The sequence below is a fragment of the Mytilus californianus genome, unplaced genomic scaffold (assembly GCF_021869535.1).
Source record: "Mytilus californianus isolate M0D057914Y unplaced genomic scaffold, xbMytCali1.0.p SCAF_5, whole genome shotgun sequence".
Lineage (NCBI taxonomy): Eukaryota > Metazoa > Mollusca > Bivalvia > Mytilida > Mytilidae > Mytilus > Mytilus californianus.
The window spans coordinates 51,731,948-51,750,748 of NW_026262701.1; the positions used below are offsets into that span (position 1 = coordinate 51,731,948).

At 32.1% G+C, this 18,801-nt stretch overlaps 1 protein-coding gene across 1 annotated transcript in view; it reads right to left on the reverse strand.

The window, feature by feature from the left end:
* Positions 1-579: 579 nt before the first annotated feature.
* The window catches only part of LOC127702471 (short transient receptor potential channel 7-like), a 72,689-nt gene continuing 54,467 nt past the window's right edge, over positions 580-18,801 (reverse strand). The window contains exons 5-16 of the mRNA XM_052206679.1: positions 18,302-18,478; positions 15,764-15,928; positions 14,863-15,148; positions 12,689-12,828; positions 11,353-11,452; positions 9,803-9,954; positions 8,628-8,788; positions 8,072-8,270; positions 7,587-7,817; positions 6,096-6,254; positions 3,250-3,316; positions 580-1,230 (exon numbers count right to left, since the gene is read on the reverse strand). Coding sequence (XP_052062639.1) covers positions 665-1,230; positions 3,250-3,316; positions 6,096-6,254; positions 7,587-7,817; positions 8,072-8,270; positions 8,628-8,788; positions 9,803-9,954; positions 11,353-11,452; positions 12,689-12,828; positions 14,863-15,148; positions 15,764-15,928; positions 18,302-18,478 — 2,403 coding nt within the window. The 3' untranslated portion in view covers positions 580-664. The remainder of the gene's footprint in view (positions 1,231-3,249; positions 3,317-6,095; positions 6,255-7,586; positions 7,818-8,071; positions 8,271-8,627; positions 8,789-9,802; positions 9,955-11,352; positions 11,453-12,688; positions 12,829-14,862; positions 15,149-15,763; positions 15,929-18,301; positions 18,479-18,801) is intronic.

Genomic DNA, 18,801 nt, shown 5'->3' on the forward strand with positions numbered 1-18,801 from the left:
AAACAGCAAAAATGTCCAAAATTCCAAAATGCTCCAAACTTTAAGAAACTTTACAAAAATGTTATTTGGCATGTGTTGATGCGCTCTTTGACTTTGGAATTTTCAAAATGGCTGCCGTTACCCTGGTAATGGGGGAACGAGCCATACGTTATTGTTTGCAATTACAAATCTTGTTTATATTTGTTATTTTATTCATTTATTTGTTATTTGCTATTTCTCGACATGCGTAAGCCAAATTGTTCCATTTTTCACCTTTAATTTTTCTTTTAATAATTAAATATCTGTTTTACTCTTCAATTGAAAGTATTTGTTTAATTTGAATAGTTTCATATACTATTTTTTTAACTTAATTTTAAAGTTTCATGGAGGTAAAATAAATCCAACCACATGATGAATATATTCACAAAAATTATTACTTTTCCTAAAATAGCTTATTTCTTTCTATACGTATTCGAGCATTATATTATTATAGTATAAATGAAATGGCATTTGCTTGACAAAAAATCATTAAACAAACTTTTTTTAAACCTTGAAATCCTATCCCCTACCCCCCCCCCCCCCCCCCCCCATTAAAAAAAACAAAAAAAACCAATAAAACTAAACCTTTCTTGTGAAAAGATTCTGTAACAATTGCAGGCACTTTTAGTCATAATGATAATTGAAACTACAAATGGAAATCATGAATGGACCCTGAAAGGGATGAAGATAAGTCATCATGAGCTACAACAACTTCATTCAAGTCTTCTCTGTCAAAAACAGTCATTTCAACTTGTTCCGTACAAACAGAATCAATTTCCTTTTCATCTTTGTGAAAGTTCCTACGTTTTTCTGATGGAGTTCTTTGCCTTACATCACTAGAGGTGTTGGCGGAAGGTGATGAGCTTGGTGCATCTCCTATGTGTTCTTCTGCAATATCATGTAACATTGAACATGTACCATTTCCCATGTTCCGTTTGCTTGAAAAAGAATCTCCACTACTCGATAAAACGTCTGAATCACAAGTACTTATACTGGAAGCTAGACTTAAGCTTTTGAATTGATCTGACGTATTATTTATATTCAAGAGGGACGTAATTAACACATTTTGTTGATCAATAAGTTGATTCAACTTTAGATCTAAGTATTTCATTTTGTCTGCTAACAGTTCATTATTTGTATCCTTTTTAGACACATAATTGAGCATTTCGTATCGGAAACTGGAAATATCTTGCTTAAGCTCGTCAAAATCAACTACAAAGAGAATAACATTGCAGAATAAAATTAACATTTCTTTTCCATAAATTGCAAAAAAGATGTTACAAAATACAATCCAAGCAGTACATAAACTGTTTTGTGCGAAATAGGAATTACGCTAGCTATGAAAGGCCCCGACATGACGAATTGTGAAATAATTCAAACCAAACTAAGCTGCGGCTCTTTTCACAAAAAATCTTAAGAGTAAAAATACTCGTAAGTCATACACATTTCAGTATAACTTACGATCAATTTTAATCGTAAGTTTTTTTGTGAAAAGAGTCGCTGGAGCCTAAACTGTTCATCTTTTCTGTTTGTGTTTGTCTTTTCGTGTTTTGTCATGGTGTCGTTATTTCATCTTTGACTTATGAGTTTGAATATCCCTTTGACTTCTTCCGTTGCATTTAATGATAATCTAGCCATTGGTTTTGTTTTGTTTGAATTATTTCACAATTCGTCATGTCGGGGCCATTCATAGCTAGCGTTGATCTTATGCCATGAATTTTGCTCGTCGTTTTATACATATGGTGACATAAACTTGCTTAAATCCACGTTAGTTGGTGGATAGTTGTCTCATTAGCAATCACACCTCATCTCCTTATTTTATATGAATATATATTTTTCATTTCAAATAGTTTTTTAAAGGTATTTTGTACCTTGTTCCGACTCCTAACCGGTCCTCTTTCCCCCTATTGTGACATCACCAAATGCGAAATAGCATTGAGGGTTTTCTTATATAGAATAAGCAACACTCTGAATAGCATAGTTGGAGCCTAAATTGTTCATCTTTTCTGTTTGTGTTTGTGTTTTCGTGTTTTGCCATGGCGTCCTCATTTCATCTTCGACTTATGAGTTTGCATATCCCTTCGGCTTCTTCCGCCTCTCGTTGGTAGCCTTTGATTGCTTGCTTTGTAAATTTATTTTACAGATGATTTCTATCACCTACATATTACATTTTGTTGAAACCTTTTTTTTAGCAAACTGTAAAAAGTAAGATAACAAAAATACCGAACTCCAAGGAAAATTCAAAACGGAAAGTCCCTTATCAAATGGCAAAATTAAAAACTCAAACACTTCAAACGAATGGAAAACAACTGTCATATTCCTGACTTGGTACAGGCACTTTCTTTTGTAGAAAATGGTATAAATGTGTTTCTATCTTGTTTAAAAGGTGTAAATACACAATGTAATAGTGACATCATTTGATTGTTTCATGCTAATCATCACATGTTATCCAATGCAATAGGACATGAGTAATTGCCTGTAACAGAAGTTTCTTTCACATGTTACATTCAGGTATATACTTGATTTTAAATCAATGTTACGATCAAATTGAGAACCCATTTATTCTTTAAAGTTCTAGTCTATGGTACATTATTTTCGTTATCTCTTCTTTCACTTTTTACCACGCAAGGCTAAATGCCGTCCCCTGATGACCGGGTCGAAGCATCTAACTTGGAACCAGTCGTTTGTACAACTTTGTGTGTGAAAATGACCCGGTAATGGCTCATTAGGCGTAAATAAAATCATTAGGTCCAAAATTATTGGTTATTCCTGTTATCCTTTTTGTTAATGACAAAGTGATAAAGATCTTGCAGTTTATGTTCCAATCTATGGCGGGTTTTGTTTACTAAAAACGTTTAAAAGACAAAGGAATTTGGATTTATAAAACATTTCATATGCATTGTTACTTTTTTAAAACTTACATTTTCACGTAAATTTCGTATTGTAGATCACTATAAAACCCCAAACAATTTGATAATATATTTTAGATTTTGAGGCTGTACTAACAGACTTTTTTTCAATACAATATTTAGAGGGATATGTCTGCCTCATTCAAAACTAAGATTCCTTTGGCTATACGTTTTTTCCTTGTTGGTGTTATCAGCATTTCAATTTATAAAAATGCGTTGGATTTTCAAATACGTTGGCTTTGGACATCACTGAAGAAACATTTATTGTCAAAATTGGTCGAAATTTTAATGTGTGTACTATAATCAGATAAACAATATTAACCTTCACTTGCATCATCTTCTCTCTGGACATCAAATATGTATCTCTTTACAATTCTTTTCATTACTCTCTGAAAAGTATTATGAAGATGATATTAACCACATATCGTTCAATATAAGGTCATACTCATAGTCAATTACAAAGATTGAAATACAGTATTGCTTGGGGGCACGAACTGTCAATACATATATATGAACATTCTTTTCCGTTCATTTAGTGTGTATAATTGTAGCCATTGTCAGGGAAATACTAATTAGCTGTTCATAACAAATCCCTCAGAAAATAGGGTAAACAGACCATCATCTATAACATTGCTGAATACCTTAGCCAGGATTTGAACGTTTTTAAATCCACAATATGCATAGTACATGTTACAGTTTTGTATGATCAGAAGTTATACACGTCAACATGCTTGTTTAAGCCACATATGATGTTGAAAATCATTTGTAACACTTTTGTGGGGAAAAAAAATGGACCTACATTATTTTAATGATACAAAAACTTTATTTTCAAGTTTAATACAAATAAAGGTAACAGTAGTATACCGCTGTTCGTAGACTGGTTCCCGATCGCAATATTCAGTATGTTACGAAACTCATAAATCGATAGAGATAAAAACAAATCCGGGTTACAAACTAAAACTGAGAGAAACGCATCAAATATAAGAGGAGAACAACGACACAACAAAAACACAACATTAAAATGTAACACACACAGAAACGAACTATAATATAACAATGGCCATTTTCCTGACTTTGTACAGGACATTTTAAGAAAAAAATGGTGGGTTGAACCTGGTTTTGTGGTATGCCAAACCTCCCGCTTTAATGGCAACGTCAAACACAACACCAAAACGACAACATCACATGACAGGACCACAATACAAATAAATGGGAGAACATATAGGACAAAGAAACACACGAATAATAGCTAGCAGAAGGTACTAGGCTTAACATTCAATACGCCAGACGTGCGTCTCGTCCACACAAGACCAACCAGTGACGCTCAGATAAAAAAGGTTTGAAAGCCAAAACAAGTACAAAGCTGAAGAGCACCGAGGACCAAAACTTCCAAAAAGTTGCGCCTAACACGGCCAGGATTTTCTGCCTGGGACAAGAACATCCTTATTATTTAGAATAATTTATAATTTTGCAAACAGTAAATATTATAAAATGACTATATAATAGATATACATGATAAAACCAAAGTGGGGACTAACTACTACAGAATAAAAACGGATACATTACATAAAACAACTTAATCCAACATATAAAAATACACAGCCGAGTTAGCTAAAGCCTCAACGCACAAAGTGACGTCACATTTGAAATTCTAAAAAAACACACAAAGTGACGTCCCATATGAATTTGTAAAAATATTTCCCAAAAATAAGATAGGATTAGGATTGATTCAAGATAGATTTGTAATACTGCCATTACATTTATTAATAACAATGAAAATTACAATACTTATTAATATCAAATTGTGGTAGTAATTAGATAATTAATTGTATTATCTAGCTATGTCGGTGTTTCTTCTGAGCCAAATTACTGTATTATAGTGATCTAAAATGCAAGTAAAGCTTTGTGTTACAGCAATACTTTACTATATTTAAGTTCATACATTGTATTGCTCTCAAATGGAATCAAATTAGGGTACATGTACGAAGTTGGACCGATGAATAGGGTTGTGTTAAAAAATATTGTACACTGGATTAAAACGATATTATTGTTTTGTATCCAATTTCATATAAAACAAAATTCCGATCAGCGACATTCGGATACTTACGGATATAGTTGTCTCATTGGCCATTATACCATATCTTCTTATTCTATATGAGCTGCAAGTCACAATATGAAGTTTTTTGTCAAGTGATCGCAGCGAACGAGTTCAAAAAAGCACCATATTGTGTCGAGCAGCTGATATTTTACAATATCGTTATGCAGACAACCTGATAATTGATTTATCGGATTGTTTTTGTGTATTTGCAAGAAAGAAACAAGTGTTTTTGTTTGCTTCACCAGCAAACCGAAAGATGACGTGAGAAGTTTGGGTCAAGCTTATCAACGTAGGTTCATTCATTATGTCGTCAATGATATGTCCGGGTCAAAGTTAATAAATCCAGGTCAACGTATTTGACGTCACAAGCCGTGATATACAATGATATGAAGAGCTGAGCACAGTGATATAGACCGTGGAAACACCGATAAATTTATATATATATTCCTTTTGGTCATACATCCTTCGTTTGAAAAGTTTGGGTTTGAGCATTTCTGATTAAAGGCTCTGATGAAAACTTTTACCAAAGGTAAAAGCCAAGGTTGCCATAAATTTCATTTTTATACAGGTTGAATGCAAATTCCACATTTCATTGTTCAGTTGTATCCTTTTTATTCGTCTTATCGACTGCAATTTTTTTCTGCATTTTTGTTTTATCGACCTGCCGCTATGGTATTATAGTAAAAGGATTGCTTAGACTATTGAAAGTTGTGAAGCCTTACGTATGTAGTTGATATTTCTCCACTTTAATAGTTCCATTTATGGGAACAAAGACGGGTAGGATCGGAATAAGAAAATAAAGTGTCTAGGTGGATTGGTTTATTGTCCTCTATGCGCAAATATGAGACAAATATTGGTCTCGTACAAACTTATATTGTATACATCACTGACATATTCTATTGTCCTGAAATGACTGAAAGACATTAAGCATTATTTTTACGTCTATTCCTGTAAGTTATTATTATTATAACTTTAATATAAAAAAAAATGTTCTTGCATATGTCAATGTAGGGTTAAAACACAATAAACACTAATAAAGACGTTTGAACACCAATACTAAAATAAATTACCTTGTATGTTAGGGAAACATAGACAAGATTCGGATCTGAGTCACAACGTACAAAACCATTTGTAGTGTTGTTTCTTTCCCGAAAACGCTTTATTCCTTTTGACTGTTCACTTGACCCGTTACGATTTTCCTCCCAGCCTGCCGTTGCAGCCTCGGCAGCCTTAATATATACAAAAAATAAAATAACAAAATATTTGAACCCAATTCCAGAATCATTATAATTTAGGTGAATAAAACTTTAAAGCAGATAATTTTGGTAATGGTTCATGTATTTGGCTTCCAGTTTTTGCTCTTTTTCGAGTGCTATAATGTGATAAAAGAAATACCGAGTGTAATCGGTATCAAACGTTTAAAGTATAGTTTTTCGTCAATACTGGCATCAATAATTATAAATTTCCCATAAACAAATTATATAATTGTATAGATTGAAACTAACTAAGGTAAAGTTTTCCTTAGAAAACTATAGTGTCCTGGTTATTTTTGTGTTAATATTCCTGCGAGTTATTCGTATTATTGTCTCCCAAAATACATGTAGATTCCATATTAAAATCAGTAGCATATGTTATATATTTGTATCTGTAAACAATACATTAGAGAAAGTTTATTTTTTTCCCTTTCATGGACATTTCTTGGCAAAGAAAGTACTGTCATTTTTTTTCAAATAAGATGTATTGTTAGCTTTTGCTCACTAGTATACTCCCGCTCAATGTTGTTGACTCTACCTTGCTGTTAAAGATATCGAAAAATGTGTTAAAAAATAGGATGTAGAAAATAGAAGAAATGTTTAATGTTTAATAACATGAATAAGGCATAGAATAACCATAAGAAGTATATTGCAATAATTAAGAAACTATGACTTACATTCACTGACGAAAATTTCAAACAATTATGTGCATGAAATTTCAAAGGTTTTATTTTTCGACAAACTCGAAGTAAAAACATTAAAGTTACTGACAACGCGTATACATTCCCTCATTTGGATCAGAGGTGAAAACAATATTTCTTTTGAAAATCATCTCTCTTAGAGTTTTTTTAGTTTGATTGTCCCTTTGTATCTTCGGCCTCTTGTTTTCATTAAACACATACATATGCATGGTTTCCCTCCCTTGGAAGTTAGTGCGCTTGACATTAAGTGGAATATATTACACTTGAAAATAACGAGACAGATAAACATGTACATGACTTGTGTATTCTATTACGTCGTTGCATTCTGCGTGTGTTAGGAGCATACTGTTGAACATATATGCAGTGTTATAACATAAACGATAATTTTAATGCACAATTTCGACAATTTGTTTCGCCGCTCAAATTCCAGAATAGTGCATATAAAGTTACAAATTATTTGTTTTATTTAAAATCTACAAATTCTATAATCATAATTTCACTATAAAAATGCTTCGGCTCCCCCATTCAGACGCATTTTCACAAAATAACTATAAGATTTCATGACTACTCTTTTATATACATAAACAATTTGTACCATGAAACTTACAGGACTGTTGGCACTATTAAACATTTCTCTATCCTTTACTCTCCCCGGATGTGGCTTTACATCAGCCTCACTTTTTTGTGGACAACAGCTTTTGCAAAAAAATTGGAAAATTCGTAAAAGTGCTTTTGGAGTTGGAACTATATTAAATGGAATAGGAAGAGTTGCATCATCTCTAATGTATTCCATGTATAATTTTGTCCTAGCAAATTTCCATTCTGTGTCTGCCTCCTCCTGAAAAATTTATATAAATTGAATAAACGATGATGATTGATTATTGATGACTGATGATTGATGATTATTGATGATGATGATGATGATGAGAAGGAGGAGGAGGTCGACGACGACAGTTGTGATGATGACGATGATTGAAACGCTGATTAATATTAATTTGATGATTAAAACAATGACAACGACGATTTCTAAAAAAAATAAATAAAAGAAAATGTTGTCTATGAGTTCACATTTAAGACAAAAAAAATACAAACCTGAATTATTTCGAATGATCTTGACATCATTGCTATCAACATATTTAAGAGCACGATAACTGTGGAAATGTTGTAGGCACCAAATATCACGTAGCCAACATTTTGTATAAAGTAACTGTCAAAATCTCCAAGTTCAACTACATCAGGATCCCCACGACCAAATAAGGACCAAAATACTGTTATAAATGTCTTGTCAATACTGAAAATAATAAAATGTTTATTTATTCTTTTAATATATTTGGTGATATGAAGTGATTAATCCTAAAATAAAAGCTATCATCTTTAGTATTTCAATTAAGATAAGTTTTTACCAAGGTTAACACCAAGGCCTTTGAAAGCGTCACCATTATTGTTATCGGTTGTTGATGACAGATGTTTACATCAATTCAAAATGCATACGACTTTTGTTTGTTTTTATTCATCCGTACATACATACGTAGCAAAACATTTTGCGATATAAAATGCGATACAACTTATGTTAATGTTTTGTTCGAGACTTTTGTCTTAAAAGGTAAAATAAATTAAATTTAAAAAGAAATCATAGAATAAAACTTACATTCCAAAATGGTTTTCAGCCTTTGCTGATATATTACTGCTTAACGTCCCAAACTGCACCTGCGATCGAACATCAACTGGATAGTACCAATACAGGTTATGTAAACCAACCATAAAGGCGACAAATACTACCAGAAATATTATAACAAACTTTAAAATGTCCTGCAAATAAATGAGGATAAAATAATTCATATTAGTATATATCAAACAGATTGGAAAAATTTGAAATAAAAGACGGAAAGCAAATTAAGGTCCTCCAGAATCAGTATATACTTAATGTGACACCAACGAGTTCTACAAACTGATTGGTTGATGTATGTAAATATTTATTTACTACATATGTTATATGTAACATGACACAAGATCCAAGAAATCCAAGAAGTGCACGCTTCTTTTCATTTTCATCACAAACATAAAATTATTGTCCTTTGCTTGATAATATAATCTGCCATCTCTTCCAAATTCGATTTTTCTTGAACATGATTTTTTTGTTGAAAAAAAGGAATCGCCAATAAATGAAAATAACACTTTATGAATTATGTCCGGTTTAATGCCTTTCTAGATTTACCATAATCTGGAACGCCCAAACCCTTTTCGAAAGCAAACGCTTCTTAAGTACATGATTACAAAAGGACCTATATGACTTAACTGAACACACAGGATAGGCCACATTATTCTTATGTCAACTTTGCCTGCGGGATTTGAAACAATAGTATCTTAATAATGTCTTTAATTTATCAAAGGAGAATTGAAAAAAAAGTATGTTATTAAGCATGTCAGTACCCATGCATTTACTACTAATATGATGAAACAATGGGGACTACAAGTCTACTAAAATTAGTATTAACTAAGTGCTATATTGAGCGAGCAGTTGTTTCCTATTCTGAGCATACTTTGGCTTTTTATTTTGGAACAACCATATGTTCAAATCTTATATTAAGTTTTATACAAATCAAATAGAAGTTTTTGAACATTTGACAGAAACTTCATATGTTTTTTCTTATGATTCACAAAATCAAATTACTACAGTAGTTAGGCACAAAGAAGTTACAACATCTTTGTGTGAATTTTTATTGTCAGATTAAATAGGACTTACGTTCAAAATGATTTCTATTATAAGAAAAAGAACATTCCATATCATAAATAAAAAATTAACATGCTCAAGCAGCAACTTACGGTTATCATTCTTGCAAGTGAGATTTGCATAGGTCCAAATAATTCATTTGCTGGTAGGAGGAAGGATAATCGTGTAAAACTAATAATATTTGCTATGGCAAACAGGCCCTCTGAAATATTGTGTGGATCCAAAGCATGCCAAAAATATCTATCTGTAAATGAAATATCTTACGATATGATACAATCAAACTGGAAAAGGCTAAGATTTTCTGTATAAAAATTAAACCTTTTTAACAATCGTGCATTACGTTTATATGGACAATACGGTCTCTCATTGGCACTCATACCACATTTTCTTATATCTAAATACGGTCTATTTATGTATACGTAATCGTTTACTGGTTCGTGGTGCTTAGTCTTGTTTTTTTTATGTTGTGTTTTGTACATCAATTGAGTGTCTTTTGATCGATTTTTTTTCGTTTTTTGCCATGGCATTGACAGTTTCTTTTACACTTATGAGTTTAAATATCCCTTTTTCGACTGTCTTTCGCTATAAAACCGGGTTTAATCCACCATTTTCTACATTAGAAAATGCCTGTACCAAGTCAGGAATATGACAGTTATTTTCCATTCGTTTGATGTGTTTGAGCTTTTGATTTTGCCATTTGATAAGGGACTTTCCGTTTTGAATTTCCCTTGGAGTTTGGTACTTTTTTTTTACTATTTTCGTAAATCAAATGCTGAACTGAAGTATACGAGTACTGCCTGAGTAGAGTACAATTCTGTATGTCTTGCACTATGCTTACTTGGTTGTGTAACCAAGTTTATATAAAGTATCTGACCGATACAAACTTGCTTAAATGTAATCGTTTGATAAAATCAGATTTGGCATTCGTAATATCTGGTGTCATAAGTTTCATCATTTAGTCATGCATGGTTATTGTTCATTTCTTATGGGTTTTTTTGGGGTTTGTTTTTGGAAAATTGCCCTTTTTTTAGTTCCTTCAACATTAAATATTTAATAAACTCATCATAAATACCTGGATTAAAAAGACTCATTAGTGACGCTCGAATCAAAATTGATGATTTACGAGTTTTAAGAGGCGATACTGATATTCCAAATGTGTTGAATAGTTCTTCACCACCATTAATGATTATAAGGTGTACAATATATCACGTTTTGAGAAAAGCACTTCGGACGCATCATATTTATAACGTGTTGTTTTCATTTTTTACAGCACTGAGTCGATACCTCTGTTGGTGGACTATCAGTCCCCGAGGGTATCATCAGCTCAGTAGTCAGTACTTCGGTACTGGCATGGTTTATAACAAACTATCTAAAATTGCCCGTTCATAAATTTTGAAATCATGCTGAAACTGAGGTTTCAACTCCCTCAGGCAAAGTTGCCCTTAGATGGATTTGGCTATTTTTAGGTCCTTTTATGTTTATAGCTCTGCAACGTTTTCGGTCCTTATACATCCTTGACTTTCAAATATTCGGCTTTGAGCGTTCCCAATGAAGGTAAATCCAGAAAAGCGCTTCGGACGCATCAAATTTATAACGTGTTGTTTTCATTTTAATTTGTATATCCGACATTATCCGTACTTACCAGCAGGAAGCCAGTACCAGTTAGATTCTGCCTTTTTAGATCCATTTCCTAAGGCATACCAATGTTCTTGACTTTCAAAATAATCTATAGATTGAATAACCTGAAAATACTTCTTTAATTTTATTTTTATTTTCTAAAATTTGTATATAAGTATTTATAATATTGTTTGTACTCATAGTAATTATTGCTATCATACAGTGTTTATCAAACAATTTTGAGTAGGAACTTCCAGGAATCACAAATTACTTTTATTTTACAGTATTAAAGTTTTGAGTAATATTTTCAGAATTGTTGATTTTCTTTTCATTTCTTTCAATTTAGTTGATTGTCTTTCTTTGAAATAAGGTTACACTATTTTGTCTAAACATTTTACCAAATGTAGTCTCAAAGGTAACACGAATGTCGGTTTATAATTAGTAATTTACTCTTTTCACACAAATGAAAATTGGAGGGAGTCTGAAAATTATATTTTGAGAAGAAATAATTCTTCTATTATTGTATTTCCAGATTTGGCGTGACTTTCAATAGTTTTCTACAGATGGTGGCGCCATGTTTTCGTTCTATTTATTTTTTCATCCATTCAGAACCTAGTTTTTCAAATAAATGTCTTGTGCATACATGTACTGATATTACAGATGCTTTTATATCTTGGAATCATCTTTTTAAGCGTTTAACTATAATCCTTTTTTCAATCTAGAACACCATAACTTCTTACTCAGATTACTGTACTTAACTAGCTTGTCAGTACATACTTCAATCTATAATGGTTCAAAAACCAAGAGGAAGAATGTAAAGGTCGATCTATGCTGACCGAACCGCACATTGAGGAAAGACCCCGTCATGCCCAATTATAATGCTTTAAACGTCATAGTTATCCTTGGTACGTGATTTATTGAATTATGTTGCGTAAGGCATTGCATTTCCTAAAATATCAGTCCAGGTTGAAGACATGGTGCACGACAACATTATTCTAGGACTTATATTAAATGGTGTCAGTTTAAGAAAAAAACAGTACAAAGAAAGATAACTCCAATATATTCTTTATTGAACTATTATACTATGGATTTCTTCAAATTTAAAAGACATCTTACGATAAATTTATTCACAGCAAACAACAATAGATACATTTTCACTTTATGGATGATGTGCGGAAATGATTCCTCAAACCCCGTCTACTCACGTGAACATAATATCAATTGCCTGGTTTAACGCAATAATAAGGAATTTGAATAATTAAAGAATATTTATTTTTAGAGGATAATCATATTAGATAATATTCACTCATCTACGCTTGATATGACAATCTACCAATTTACCGATTTTGAAAAACGCTTACCTTCATAATACTGACATATCGCATGGTAAATGAGGTTATGTACAGCGTTAAAACAGCTACATCTAAGTAGTTGTACAATGAGTCGAAGTAGTCATAAAAACCTTCTGAATACACTTGTTTTAATTCTTGCCAAAGCATACCTTCAAAACAAATTTTATACACATTTAGATTCTCTTTCTATTAACAATATCCAACTTAACCTATGTAATTACAGTGTCCTATCATTTATGACCGACCACCTTCGCTTTTAACTGCTATTATAACGTTCCAGTAGCCAGTGTTTAGGTACTAGCAGACTATTACTAGTACCTTGATTCTTATACTTGAGGAAATTTAAGGTGACAGACAGGGGGGTGAAACTTCGAGTAAAGCTTGTTTATAAAAATGTTACGATTATATCCGATATATACGTAAAGATGCTCCTTAGCTGGTCGTGTTGCCTGTTTTGATTTTTAGAATTACGTTTATTGTTTTCAATTAATGTGTTTTTTTAGATGTTCAATATGTCTTCGAGTACCAATGACGAAAAGTACAATTTTTGAAATGCACAGTTTATCATTTCATCAACATGATCAAGTAAACTGTGGAATCGTGTAATACTATATATAGTTACCATTCAATATATATCACGGCTGGCTTACTGGAAGTTCCCGGCGTTCTTATTTGTATATTTCCAGAGTATATATAAATGGTTCCGGAGACCACTGACTATACATCTTTTTAAGATGCACGTATGGTATATCAATTTATTTGCAGTATCATGTAATTTCATGTAATAAATTGCATATCAATTGAAATTGAATGATAAATACATGTCAAATTGCAGAAATCGTCTCGAAAACTAGACAAGACATATTAAGTTAAGTGTTAAAAGAATATTATCGTTGTGGCAATTGGTACGTAAAGATTTATTAAGTATAATCAGTAGCAGAATATCAAACAAAATTGACGCGGCAAGGTATTGATCAAATTGTATGAGACTTTAGACACACGCATAAACAATCTTTGACATCAGATTATAGAATGCACATGGCAGTTAATGCATGCATAGCAAGAAACGCTTAACCCTATCGACGCACACAGTCTCACTGCTATTGCGATTTCCTCGGTTTTTTGTTTATTACCTTGATTTGTCTTCTTACTCAATCTATTTATGCGATATGTACATCGGTAAACAACTGTTGCCTTAATTTATACCTAAACATTATTAGAGAAAGTAATGGTGGTAAACAACAATCACCAACAAAACCCATTTGATAACAGGCTTTTGGCTTAGGACGCACGCGTAAAGAATTAGATTGGTTTGGACATGTATTTAATCGTTCACCCTTTCCTCAAACCTTGGATGGTGGTATGAAAGCACAACATAAGAATAAACTGTAGAAATCAGATGGAAAGGGCTTGACACAGTTAGTTTATTAATTGAAAATTGTTGATTGCATGACTTTTTCATATGAGTAAAATGTTCAGGACAGAAACAGATTGACTTAATATTTCGCTATACTAATTTCTAAGAATATCTTTGCTAACATAAATATTTGTTTTATCATTTCATTCATGTTAATTGGCAAAGTATATCGAAAAAGCAAATAGAGCAGGTAATTAAAAGTCATCTTTTAAGTCAGCATTGACATCACAAAAATCATTACAACTTGGTAATCAAATTCAATACTTTACCTTAGTTTTGATTGTATGACATGTTGCATTAAGTTTGAATTTATATTGTTAAGTTCTGTCTGGTGTCTGGTTTATTGAAATTTAAGCCTAGTACCTTCTGCTAGCTATTATTCGTGTGTTTCTTTGTCCTATATGTTCTCCCATTTATTTGTATTGTGGTCCTGTCATGTGATGTTGTCGTTTTGGTGTTGTGTTTGACGTTGCCATTAAAGCGGGAGGTTTGGAATGCCACAAAACCAGGTTCAACCCACCATTTGTTTCTTAAAATGTCCTGTACCAAGTCAGGAAAATGGCCATTGTTATATTATAGTTCGTTTCTGTGTGTGTTACATTTTAATGTTGTGTTTTTGTTGTGTCGTTGTTCTCCTCTTATATTTGATGCGTTTCCCTCAGTTTTAGTTTGTAACCCGGATTTGTTTTTATCTCTATCGATTTATAGTTTCGAACAGCGGTATACTACTGTTGCCTTTATTTAAGATATATTTGTGTGTGCTTACCTACTATCCAGATTGTCAATAACATATGAATAACTTCTGGCTTAAATGTCCTCAATGCAAAGTCCTCGGGCAATACTTGAGGTATTTGAGCATGGTTACTTATAACACTGTTTCTAAATTCTGAATAATGCACAAACGCCGTGCTCCTCTCGTACCTTGAAAAATTTCTATTTGCTATATTAGGCATTTCGGATACACTTGACACAACAATCATTATTAGAAAAGTTATGAATGATATAGCATGACCAATAAACTTAATACATGGATACTTTGTAAATCTGCCAATCTGAAATAGAAAAAAAAACATTATTGAACACAACTAAAATGGCAGTAACAAAATCTATAGTTTACAGAAATAAGTCAAAGTTTTTTTCGGACTAATTTTTAAAAGATTTCCATGTAGGAAAACATCTCTTCCGAGTTTACAAATCAAAACAAAAACAAAAAAACACAACACCTGAGGGTATTTCATGAACTTCAAACGACAAAAGACCAAGCGTCTCCTTCTATGCGTGCGTCACCCAATATGTGAATTCACACTCAGCCAAATTGACAACATTAGGAAAATGACACAATTGGTAAATGTACAGATCATACGCCTATTCCGGAATTTAAAGATCTAAGACCGCGAAAACATATCACATGTTGAGTCCTCGAACCTGAAGTATGTAGCTAACAGGAAATATGCAAAAGAAAAAGACATATTCAAACTATATTAAAGCAAAAAGGTGGACAACAAATGCCGAGAACTTGATGTCGGAAATAATTTAACCCTTTGTCCTGTTCCTGTGTGTTATTGGAGATTGAAACCCTTATAGGTTATACATTGGAATGTTTAATATCAATAGTATACAATCTGCATGCATTTATACACATTTTACAATATACGTTTAAACTATACCTTTGACTTTGGTGCTATCATATACAGTAACGCAATGAAAGGATAAGTAATGGTAACACACCCCACCATCATAGATCTAAAGAACCAATTAGATCTTTCAAGTGACCTCAGGTCATCGTACCATATACTGACCAGCTTCTGTTGACAGCTTGGATGGGCTACAAACTATAAAATAATAAGATTTTTGTACATCATATTATAAAACAACTTAGCTGAAGTGTCAATGCACTGACTTTAATAGTATCAGCATAAAAAAATTAATTTCACAAGGTCGATCAAATGGCTCTTTAAGATGCGAGATTATCACCAGTCTTGTAGACAGTGCTTTTGTACTAGCATATTACTTTTTTTTATTTATACCCAAGACATTTTCATTATTATTACGATATACATGTGGCTTTGGTGACTTTGGAATGTGTGTCACATTCGGTTTCTTGCTCTTTATTCTAATATAAATAAGAAGATGTGGTATGAGTGCCAATGAGACAACTCTCCATCCAAGTCACAATGTATAAAAAGTAAACAATTATAGGTAATATACGTATTACTTTATGTGAGAAATATTTGAATTCGAAAAGCCCCTCGTCCTGATAATGCATGCACTATTTGCTACTGGACTAAAGTAAACAACAATCAACCAAAAAGCGCATTTGGTATATCAAATCAAATTAGTTATCGAATCATTTCATATAACATTGTTTAGGAATTAATATACTGAATGCAGCCACTATAAATATTCTTTGTAATGTTTATTGCATAATTATGATTCAAAATTTAGTAATAGCTATTTTATGCTGTCATATCTCAAGTTAATTTTACTAGAGAGTTAAATGGCCGTCATTATGCTGAGATAGGATGTGTTCTATTACAGACATAAATTTTATTAAATAAATTTTATAACTGTAGACAGATCGACTCCACTATTTAAACAGTTTAAGTTTGTCCACACTGCTTCGGTGACATTTGTTTATTGTTTCAATTAGTGTAGGTGTTCCTGTTATGCTTTTTTGTGTCATTAAACAAATTTATCGTTCTATTTCTGTGATATTTGTTTAATAAGTCAGGGATATAATTCACTATTATTACATGGTTGACATACAGGGTATTTTCTGTGATCGTTTATATCCGAATACACGGTGGAGTGTGGTATAATATGTTTCTCTAATAAATATATGGACCACTGATTTTAGTGGGTTTTTGTTCTCTTGTGACACTCAACTCTCTCAAAATATATGTCCACAGCAATTATATTTTTGGTCATCGACGCTCTTTAACATCGAAATTTATTTGTCTTTTGTAGACAAAACGCGCGTCTACAAAATTTCTTTGATGAGTTATTTTTATTATAATTATTAAAACGTTGTTTTTTTTTTTTTTTTTTTTTTTTCAAACATTTAAAGGGCATCTTTTCAATTCATGATTTAAAAGGTTTGTGTATTATTATAACTTAAAAGTTAAAATGACAGTTTGTATTTGTGAAAACGAGGCTAACATTCTACTCTAACAAGTGTTTCAGTGTGTAACAATTTTTTGTTCATTTTACCCTCTCGTATTAAAAAACAAATTGGCAAACAAAAATCAATCATTTAAAAGACAATAATAACAGAAGATTAATATAATAAATTAAATAAAAGATCGCTTCGGTTGTTAATGTTTCTCTTGGGGTAACGTCTGCTCCGTCGCCATCTGTTTTCAAGAGGACGATTCAATCATTACACTCACAGTTTATTAAAAAAAAATCGACGCCATTGTTCTTTTTTATTAATTGGAAATCAAATTTAACAGAAAGAACATTACAATAATCAATCTCGGAATTTAGTTTAACGCTAGTTCCATACAACGCTCACAATTAATTAATTTTTTAATTCAAATTCCCCAGCTTAGTCAAAAGGTTCGGCAGACCAAATGTACTTATGAACTTTCTCGATGAATGTAAATATTGTAAAGCAATGTGTTCTTTTCTCAGGCAAAGATGCCCCTGAATGAATTTGGCTGTTTAATATTTTATGTCTAGATTGTACATGTAGCCCTAACGTATTAAATCACATCTTCGGCTTTCAGTTTGTTTTTGGGTTTGACCATTTCTGAAGTTCGATTTTTTTAAAGGGGTCTATGTTGCTTTTGCTTTAATTTTCTGTGTTGTGTTCCTTGCGTATCTTTTGTATAGAAAAACTATTTCTTTTTCGAACTTTCACATTCGTTCATATATTAAGGATAGAGAATTTGAATGACCCGTTGGATTATATATTAGAAAATGCCTATAAGGGTTAGACGAGAGACATTTACAAATCCCCTATTGTGTAGTGCCTAATCACCGGAAATGATTCATTAACGTGCTATAAAAGGAGAAACACTAGTGGAGCACGAACAGCTCACCGTTTCATAGCACATGACTTCATATCTGATTTTGATTGGTCAATACTTTAGATATGTTCAACCTTTTTAAATATTTCTCATTCACATCAACGCCAAAGTCTCAGCAAAATCGAACAATAAATAGCTCCATAAAACTAAAGTTTTCACACATTATTATCTCACCTTCTTTTCGTTGTAATGTATTGCCAATTTCAATCGTGAAAGAAGTTCATAACTCTCATCGTCACTATCACGCCCCTTCTTATTCAAAAGGATTTCTAATTCATCATGGCCTCTGACTTTGTCCAGTAATTTTACAATATATTCACTAAGTTGATCTGCCAAAGCCAAATATTCATTCTAAAAAAATAATAATTAATCATGAGTAGTGAATAAAGTAATGGTACAGGCTACTAAATGTAAATGGAAAATATCTTGTCTAGCTCATATAGTAAATATTTTATATCCTTATAGAAATAAGATGTGGTATATCATGATCAATGATACAAATATCCACTAGAATCCAAATGACGTTGATGTAATCAAGCAACGTTATGTCACCGTTACGGCCTTAAACAATGAGCAAAACCAATACAGTTTAGTCAGATATAAAAGGCCACTGACGTGACAAAATGTGGAAAAATTCAAACGAGAAAATGAACGGCCTGATTTATAACAAACCA